At 38.2% G+C, this 10,195-nt stretch overlaps 1 protein-coding gene across 1 annotated transcript; it reads right to left on the reverse strand.

Annotated features, from left to right (window-relative positions):
• Window positions 1-5,973: 5,973 nt before the first annotated feature.
• LOC127135474 (alpha/beta-gliadin clone PW1215-like) lies at window positions 5,974-7,258 on the reverse strand. The gene is made up of 2 exons (XM_051062168.1): window positions 7,235-7,258; window positions 5,974-7,147 (listed from the first exon to the last, which is right to left on the reverse strand). The coding sequence occupies exon 2, from the start codon at window positions 7,064-7,066 to the stop codon at window positions 6,032-6,034; it is 1,035 nt and encodes a 344-aa protein (XP_050918125.1). The 5' UTR covers window positions 7,067-7,147; window positions 7,235-7,258; the 3' UTR covers window positions 5,974-6,031.
• Between the last annotated feature and the right edge of the window lie 2,937 nt (window positions 7,259-10,195).

A 10,195-nucleotide genomic window follows, 5' to 3' on the forward strand; every position in this document is an offset into this window, starting at 1 on the left:
GAGCAAGCAAGGCATGAGAGGTTTGAAGTTTCAAAAGCCCTTTTCCAAAGCAAGTTAGCTGAGGGAGCCCCTGTAGGTCCCCATGTACTCAAGATGATTGGGTATGTGGAAAACCTTGAGAGATTAGGTTTTCCCCTCGAAAAGGAACTTGCGACTGATTTGATCTTGCAATCGTTGCCAGATAGTTTCAGTCAATTTGTCCTAAATTTCAATATGATTGATATGGACAAATCTCTTCCTGAACTGCTCGCCATGTTAAGAACTGCCGAGCAGAATCTGAAGTCAAAAGGGAAGTCCATTCTGATGATCGGAAATGGAAAGAGACAGAACAAAAGGCCCACCAAGCAGGGTGATAAAGGGAAAAGCAAGGAAGTTGCCAAACCCAAACCCACAGTTGCTGCTTTGAAGCCTAGTGGAGGCATAGCAAAGGCAGGCACCTGCTTCCATTGCGGTAAGACCGGACACTGGAAGAGAAACTGCCCAAAGTACCTGGAAGATACGAAGAATGGAGTAGAGACTTCAACTTCAGGTATTTTTGTTATTAAATAAATTTATCTACTTCTGCATCATGGGTATTATATACTGGATGCGGTTCTCACATTTGTACAAATGTGCAGGGGCTGAAAAGGAGTAGAGATTTGGCAAAAGGTGAAGTTGACCTACGAGTTGGCAGTGGAGCAAAGGTTGCTACTTTAGCCGTAGGATCTTATGTATTGACTTTACCTAGTGGTTTTATAATTCAGTTAGAGAACTGTTATTATGCACCTGCAATTAGCAGGAATATTATTTCCATTTCTTGTCTGGACAAGTTTGGTTTTTCATTTATAATAAAGAACAATTGTTGCTCAATTTATTTGAATGATATATTTTATGCTACTGCACAAATGAGCAATGGACTATATGTCCTTGATCTCAAAATGCCTATTAATAACATTAATACTAAAAGGGTGAAACCTAACGAGTTAAAACCAACTAGGTAAGAATATTAAAACTCTTCGATCAGATCGAGGTGGTGAGTATTTAAGCCTAGAGTTTGATCCATCTGAAAGAGTGTGGGATCCTATCCCAACTTACTCCTCCTGGAACACCCCAATGGAATGGTGCATCTGAGAGAAGAAATCGAACCCTGTTAGACATGGTCCGATCCATGATGAGTCACGCCGATCTTCCAAACTCCTTTTGGGCACATTGACAGCAGCTTACACACTTTAACCGTGTTCCATCCAAAAAGGTTGAGAAGACACCATATGAGATATGGAGTGGTAAGAAACCACATATGTCTTACATAAAGATTTGGGGTTGCGAGGTTTATGTGAAACGACAAATTTCAACTAAGCTTGAGCCCAAATCTGACAAATGCTTATTTGTGGGGTATCCTAAAGAAACAAGAGGGTATTACTTCTACAATCCTTCTGAGGGCAAAGTGTTTGTCGCTCGAACTGGAGTTTTCCTAGAAAATAATTTTATTTCCAAAGGAACCAGTGGGAGGAAAGTAGAGCTTGAAGAAATTCAAGAATCACAAAGCATTGAGACACCTATGGAGGAATTGGAGCAGGAAACACAAGTAGTTGTGTAAGAGCAACCTGCTCAAGTAGAACAAGACCAGCGTAGGTCAGGCAGGATACGTCACCTACCTGAGATATATGGATATCTGATCAAGGTGATGTATTACTCAAGAACGAAGATGAGCCTTGTGTCTACAAGAAGGTTAGTGGGAGCATGATCGTATTCCTGGTATTATATGTAGATGACATATTACTTATTGGAAACGATATCCCTACCCTGCAACAAGCAAAGTCTTGGGTGGGGAAATGCTTATTTATGAAGGACCTAGGTGAAGCAGCCTATATATTAGGAATCAGAATCTATAGAGATAGATCATAAAATGCTTGGCCTAAGTCAGAGTACATAGACAAGGTGCTGAGACGCTTTAATATGAATGATTCCAATGGTTATGTGTTTTGCTGAAATGGTGGCGCTGTGAGCTTGAAAAGTTCAAAGCAAGATACAGTTGCTGATTCTACAACCGAGGCCGAGTATATTGCTGCCTCAAATGCAGAAAAGGGAGTTGTTTGGATCAAAAAGTTCATTAGTGAACTTGGCATAGTCCCTAGCATTATGGATCCCATTGGTCTCTATTATGATAACAATGGTGCTATCGCACAAGCCAAGGAGCCTAGATCTCACCAACGATCCAAACACATACTTAGGCGTTATCATCTCATTCGAGAGATAATAGATAGAGGAGATGTGAAAATATGTAAAGTACCTACACTTGACAATATAGTTGACCCACTGACAAAGCCTCTTGCGCAGCAGAAGCACGATGGCCATACTAGATCAATGGGCATACGGGGTATGCCTGATTGGCTCTAGTGCTAGTGGGAGATTGTTGGTGTAAGCCCTAGAGGCCAATACATTTTGGTACTTGTATCGAATAATAAAAGGCATTCTCTTTATTATGGTTGATTAATAAAGTCCCTGGAATAGATAGTCCGTTTAATGTATTAAGTATGACTTAATCATGAGAACACATTAAACATAAGGACACTATTCCTAAAGTATCCGTAGTCGAGCTTTAGTGTGAAGTGGGATAACATTAAAGCATTAAGACTATTATGTTTGTAGACTGATGATCACATCTCATGGATCATGGATAAAGAGTTATCAAGTCTTAAACATAGGTATGAATATTAGGAGTAATATTTATACTGGATTGACCCGCTATGAGAATACTATATAGAAAGTTATGCAAGGTGTCATAAGTTATTCTCATGGTGATAATAGTGTATTCCACTCTTCGACCTGAAACCACTATGGATCCTAGATGTAGAGTCGAGTGCTTTATTGCTGATCCAACGTTGTCCGTAACTGGATAACCATAAAGACAGTTGATGGGTACTCCACAAAGCATTCTGAGGGACATGAGTGACCTAGATGGAATTTGCCCATCTTGCGTAACAGGATAAATGTCTATTGGCCCAATATTGAACTGGACAAGGATGACACGGTCTATGCCTTGTGTTCAATATAGACATAAGGGCAATAGGGTAATTATACACATAGTTATTATCACAGATGGTTTTGTCAGATCGCATGACATTTTCGTGTCTTGGGTAGCAGTGATGTGTTGCTAGATACCGCTCACTGTTTATTATGTTAAATGCGTGATTTAATATAATTGCCAACATCACGAAAACCTACAGGGTCACACACAAAGGACGAATTGATGAGAGATAGAGTAACTAAGGAATACCGTAAGGTACGGTGCCCTTAAGTGAGTTATAGAGCATCGTAAGGTACGATGTACTTGAGTAGAATACGAAATATGGTAAGGTACCATGAGCTTAAGTGATTTTGGGCATATTATAAGATATGGGCCAAAATACACTTAAGTGGGCTTTTAGCTTGAAGCCCACACAAGTGGTTCTATAAATAGAACCCTTGTGCAGAAGCAAAAATTTGCGGTTGCATTATTTTCGTTTTCTCTCTCTCTCTCTCTCTCACTCATAGCCTTCATTCGTACCAGCTAGCACTGAGATTGAAGGAACCCGTTCATGTGGACTGAGTAGAGACGTTGTCATCGTTCAACGTTCGTGATCGTTTCGTGGATCTGCATCAAAGGTTTTGATCGTCACAAGAGATCTGCACCAAAGGTTTCGATCATCACAAGAGGTAAACATTCTATCACTGATCATGACCATTCGTAAGGATCTCTAAAGGAGAAATTTTAATTTCCGCTGCGTTTTGGACCGCAATTCTCCTTCGGACTAATCATCTAAATAGAACCCACAAAGTGTCCTGGATGATGTTCAAGCTTCTTGGAGCTAATCCCGATTGACATGATGAAATGCAATGTATCTAATGTTAAATGACCTAAAAATGAATGCGTGAATAAGGAGGGCAAATTTTGGGGTGTTACACATCGTTACCATATTTATTTATTTATTTATTTTATTTATCGTTCGCGTTAAAAGGGCTCATATGATACAATGGTTTTCTCTAATTTACGGTCCTTTTGACAGGTCATATCTCCATCTTTTAAAATACTTTTTCATCATATAACTTTAATTATTTTTATTTTTTTAATCATATTAATAGATAGGTAAGATCATCTTAGACATGGTAGATTGATTCTAGTTTTGTTTGTTTGCTGAGACCGTATGGAAAAACAAATGAATAACAAAGAGAATTCAAAATTTCAACCACATAGTCCACTTGGAAGGGAAGCTCTCCAAAGGTGGTACATTCCGAAGTCCATGTAATCCACTTTTAAGAGGAACTCATCAAAGAATACTTATATGAGATAATTCCAATCAACTAAACAAAAATTTCTCCAAAATCTACCTTGAAAATAATAAATCTTTCTTCGATCTTGTGGCTTCATGGACAAATTCACTTTTTATTATGATACCGTCAAGGATTTGACACCTTTAAATAAAATCATATTGAGATTCATAGATGACCGGACTAATGACTTTCTTCAACTTATTTGGTAACACATTTTCTAGAATTTTATACATACATCCCATTAAAGATGTATGTCAAAACTCCAACAAACTTTGGAGACTAACTTCTTTAGGGATAAAAGCTATGTAGGTGCAATTAGAACCTTTTCACCAATTTCTTGTTAGCATGAAAATCTAAGCAAAAACTCATGAAGTCGTCCTTGATGTCAACCTAAAGTGTATAAAAAAGTCGAAGTTAATTCTTCCTAGTTTCAGATTTTAAGAACTATCACAATTGCACATAACATGTTTTACTTCTTTCACGCTAAAGATAAATTATAATATTTGATCTTCTAAAGTATTTAAAGACTTGAAATGAAAATTGTACATGTTCAATTTGTCGAAAGAGGCAAATTTGAACTGATTTCTAAAATGGTGGGAAATTGAGTTTATGATACCTTCAAGTTCAACGCAACAATTTGAGTTTTGTTGAGATCAATATTAACGATGTTGTTAAGGTGTTTTCTACTAGCGACTGCTCCATAAAAGATATGAGAATTGATGTCTCCTTCTTTGAACTAATGAAGTTGTGATTTTTGTCATTGAATGCTATAATTTATATTAGACAATAAGAATAAGTGAGAAGATAAAAGATAATTTTCAACCAACTTTACATCTCCCGCCTTTGTTATTAGAACAAATACATATTTGTTAGTTTCAAGTATCCACAAATGTTATCTAATTTATTCATATTTAATATTATTGTTACAAAAAATTTCTTACATTAATTATTTAATGTTACGAGGGGATGATGATTAAAGATTGTAAATAGATTTTTGCTATTTTTTTAATACATGAATTTAAAAAAATTAGAAAGTTTTTAACTTTCTTTTTAAAAAGGACATTTTAAAAGAAGGTTTAGTTTTACATTTATGTATCTTTTGACTGAATTTTTTTCGATTGTAAAAGTTATTTTTAAGTTAAACTTGAAAATAAGAGTTTTATAAATAAAGTTAAAATTATTGAATTTTTTTTTAAATATCCAAAAATTTCAAAAAAATTTCAAAAATATCCAATTTTTCAAAATAATTACACAAATGGCCAAAATTGGCCATTTTTTACACTTAGGCGCCACCCTAGTTGGCGCCTACCCTTAATGGGTAGGGCAAGTCGCCACTAGGGGTGGCGCCTATGCCCAATCCATTTTTTTTTTTTTTTTTTTAATGTTTTTTTTTTTTTTAATTTTTTTTTATTTATAAATTTATGTTTTTTATTAAGTATATTAATTTATGTTCACACATATATAAATAAATTTTTTATTTATATATATATATATATATATATATATATTAATTTATATATATATATTAATTTATATATATATATATATATATATATATATTAATATAATTTATAAGTAATTAATATTATTTGTAAATTTTTGGAAAAAAAATTATTTTATATATGTATAAAGATATGATAGACAATATTTTTAAAGATAAAGATAAAGATATAAAGATAATAAACAGAAAATATTTTTATTTAAATAATAGACAAGGCAAATATTACAAAGATATGATTAATCACATATGATGCGGTCCCTTGTACGATCCGCACGGGGGAGGTCTAGTTACTCGCCTAGACGGTTCACGTGGTGGTGGTGCTTCCCTATTACCACCCCTTGCCCTAACACGCCCCCTTGCCGCTTGCCGTTGTGGTTCGGTCGAAGTCCCTTCAGTGCTGTAGGAAAGACGGGTCCCCTCTGCGCCCTCGAAGCTTTGTCTCGGTGGGACAAACTGGCTACTGCTGGGTGCGCCCTCGAATTGTGGTCTTTGGTAGTTTAGGGTTGAATCGGGTTGGCCAAAGTGCAATGTTTGTTGTGGTGTGTAGTAGTCCTGTTGGTAGTCCTCTTGTATACCCGTGTCGGGGCTAGGTGGAGGACTGGAAGAGCTTGGGAAATTGTCGTGTTGGAAGTGTTGGGATTGGTGGAAGTAGGGGGATTGATATTGTGGTAGGTGTTGGGACTGTTGATGGTGGTGGGAATGTTGAGTATGTTGTTGGTAGTCTTCATGGTATTGGGATTGAGTTTGTGGTATGTATTGTTGATTTGGTTGGGGGGTGGACATGTGTTGTGGTTGTTGTTGTTGGGAATATGGTGGTGGTGGTTGTTGTTGGTAATAAGGTGGTGGTGGTTGTTGTTGGTAAAATGGTTGTGGTTGTTGTTGTTGGTAATAAGGTGGTGGTTGTTGTTGTTGGGAATACTGTGGTGGTTGTTGTTGTTGGAAATATGGCTGTTGCATCCGGGGATCGTCCAAATAGAACGGGTCAGACACAATCATTTCTGGATTGGTATTTGCTCTATACCATTCCACATATTCCCTTGTCGGCTTCATTTCGTTGGGCGCCACCGGAAATTGTAGAACATAGTGGGCACGGTCTTTCCACATTTTTCGAAACTCCTTAGCAAATTCCTTCCAATTTTGGGCATACCACTGGTGGCTGACTTTTTTTAGATGCCAAGGTTCCATGGACATTGGGGGGCCTGGGATGTCTTGATGCATTCCGAATTGAAGCTTGACACGGTCACTTTGGTGCATCTCCACAGTGGTGAACCGCATTATGGCCGTTTTTGCTGTCCAAACAGCTGCATCTTCGGGGTTGGGTTGATGTTCCAATCCCAAATATGGCCTCCAAATAAACTGCAAAGAAAAAAGTAAATATGTTATTTATCGAGAATGCATGACATTAATAAATCAGTTAGAAGTTGAGTGATTTAGTGGTAATACATCCTGTGCTCGGAGACGATCCAACAGTTGACGATAAAATATAATTTTATTTTTGGGGGTAAGACTGTAATCCAGTCCGATTGTAATGAACCTAAACAAAAAAAGATAAATAATATTAGTTACAAATATTTATAGAATAAATATACAAAATGAAATAAGATCATAAATTTACCTAGTTGCGTAGGGGAAGGAGTAGTCATTAGGATTTTCTGGGGCTAGCCTCGGCAATCTCCACCACCCCCATGTTTGAAGCAAAAAAGCACATCCAGAAAATGTACAGTGCTCATTTTGTGCATTTTTACACAAAGAGCTATATAGGAATGCTAATACTGCAGAACCCCAACTATATGTGCTTATTCTATCAATGTCCCCGAGCAAACTCAAGTACATAAAATTTATGCTATTTCCCGTCCCTTCGGGAAATAGCAAGTTCCCAAACAATAGCATAATGTAAACCCGGGTTTTTATGACTTTTTCTTGTTCGGAGGATTCCTCAGTCAAAGTTATGGAGTCGTGGTACAATTGTAGGCTAGATAATTTAATACCCTGACCCCTTGCTTTGGCAGACCCCTCACCCTCGACCAGATCTACCCCCAACATTTGAACACATATTTGGTTAGGCTGTTGAACATTTCCGGTCACAGGCTTACCATCTATTCTAAGACCTAAAAGCATGTACACGTCCTCTAATGTGACGGTACATTCACCAGTTGGTAGGTGAAAGGTGTGTGTCTCAGGTCTCCAACGTTCACACAGAGCCAAAATGAATTTGGCATCAATGGTGGCATTTACGACATGCATTACATGACCGAAACCCGCACGCTCTATGTAAGGTACGCACCATGGGTCTGGATAAGGCATTGGGTGTGAACGTTGACGAAATTTTTTGGGATCCTTTAAAAACAAACAATATAAAAAATCATTATATTGGACTTTTAAAAAACTAATTACAAACATACGAAAGAGGCAATGTTCAAGAAAAACTTACGAATGAGGCAATGTTTGCCCTAGTTCCTCTGTGTTCTTGGCCCATGGTAAGAAGCGACATGACTGCAATGTAGGAAGAAGCTTGGTGGATGAGAAGTTTCGCCTGAGTTCTCTGAATAAAAGTGTTAGTGGTTGATGAAAACTTGCAAGAATGACCCTCTATTTATACTCGTTTTCAAGTAGACTGAATATGCAAAAATGTGACAAGTGTAAGGCATGCGTGGTAGTGTTGGCATGCATTGGTGGAATCTGATGATGCAGAAACGTGACAAGTGTAAAGCATGCGTGGGAATCTTGCATGCATAGGTGCAGACTAGGTGGGAGTTGTCTTGTCTTGGGGAAGACTTGGTGGAATCTGATGATGCAAAGGTGTGACAAGTGTAAGGCATGCGTGGGAATCTTGCAGAATAGGTGTAGACTAGGTGGGAGTGTTGGCATGCATAGGTGCAGACTAGGTGGGAGTTGTCTTGTCTTGGGGAAGACTTGGTGGAATCTGATGATGCAAAGGTGTGACAAGTGTAAGGCATGCGTGGGAATCTTACAGAATAGGTGCAGACTAGGTGGGAGTGTTGGCATGCATAGGTGCAGACTAGGTGGGAGTTGTCTTGTCTTGGGGAAGACTTGGTGGAATCTGATGATGCAAAGGTGTGACAAGTGTAAGGCATGCGTGGGAATCTTGCAGAATAGGTGCAGACTAGGTGGTAGTGTTGGCATGCATTGGTGCAGACTAGGTGGGAGTTGTCTTGTCTTGGGGAAGACTTGGTGGAATCTGATGATGCAAAGGTGTGACACGTGGAAGGCATGCATGGGAATCTTGCAGAATAGGTGCAGACTAGGTGGTAGTGTTGGCATGCATTGGTGCAGACTAGGTGGTTATGGGTAATCAATCTTAAAATTCACCAAAAGTTTATTTGATTGGAATGAAAAAAATAAAATAAAACAATAACTGATATCAATATTTTGGTGTCTAAATATATTTCTCGAACACATTTACATTAGCATAATTTGTTACTATGATGCATAATAGAACAAAGCCACAAGCAGAAGCTGTCCATAGTTGTAACTCTGGGATCCCTAAATCTCTTGCCACTCTTCCGGCCAACCCGAAAGTTCCATCAGCATGGAAGGATTCACATGACCCTGTGCTGGAAATGGTACGAATTGGTGGTGAAGACTTGATGGGGAACAGGCATGCATGGGAATCTCTGAGACTAGGTTCAGGCTATAGGTGGATAGGTTGGCATGCATTAGTACAGACTAGGTGGGAGTGTTGCATTCAAGGGTGTGACACGTGTAAGGCATGCGTGGGAATCTCTGAGACTTGGTGGTGAAGACTTGATGGGGAACAGGCATGCATGGGAATCTCTGAGACTAGGTTCAGGCTATAGGTGGATAGGTTGGCATGCATTAGTACAGACTAGGTGGGAGTGTTGCATTCAAGGGTGTGACACGTGTAAGGCATGCGTGGGAATCTCTGAGGTATTCACAATATCTTCACAACAATCTTCACACACATATCTTCACAGCAATCTTCACACACATATCTTCATAGCAATCTTCAGTAAGATTCTTGCAGTATAAATATTCACACACATTTTCAAAGGGATTCACAATATCTTCACAGCAATCTTCACAAAACCTTGACAATATCTTCACAAAACCTTCACAAAACCTTCACAAAACCTTCACAAAACCTTCACAATGTCTTCACAAAACATGTCATCTTCTTCACAATACAAAGTCAAAGCTCACGTCAACGGTGAGACTTATGAATGTGATATGTCTGGCTTCCTATTTAGAAACACCGAATGCACTCGGTTTTGTCTAAATAGAGGAGCTGACTTCTCTTATCTGAAAAGGAAGATTGAGTCCAAACTAAGACAACCCGTGTCCCAAATTTTTATCAACAACCTTTTTTTTCAGAAAACAACTCTGTCAAGTTTTATAAGTCATTGATTCAAAATGACATGGAGA

This window comes from Lathyrus oleraceus, chromosome 4, assembly GCF_024323335.1.
Source record: "Lathyrus oleraceus cultivar Zhongwan6 chromosome 4, CAAS_Psat_ZW6_1.0, whole genome shotgun sequence".
Classification (NCBI taxonomy): domain Eukaryota; kingdom Viridiplantae; phylum Streptophyta; class Magnoliopsida; order Fabales; family Fabaceae; genus Lathyrus; species Lathyrus oleraceus.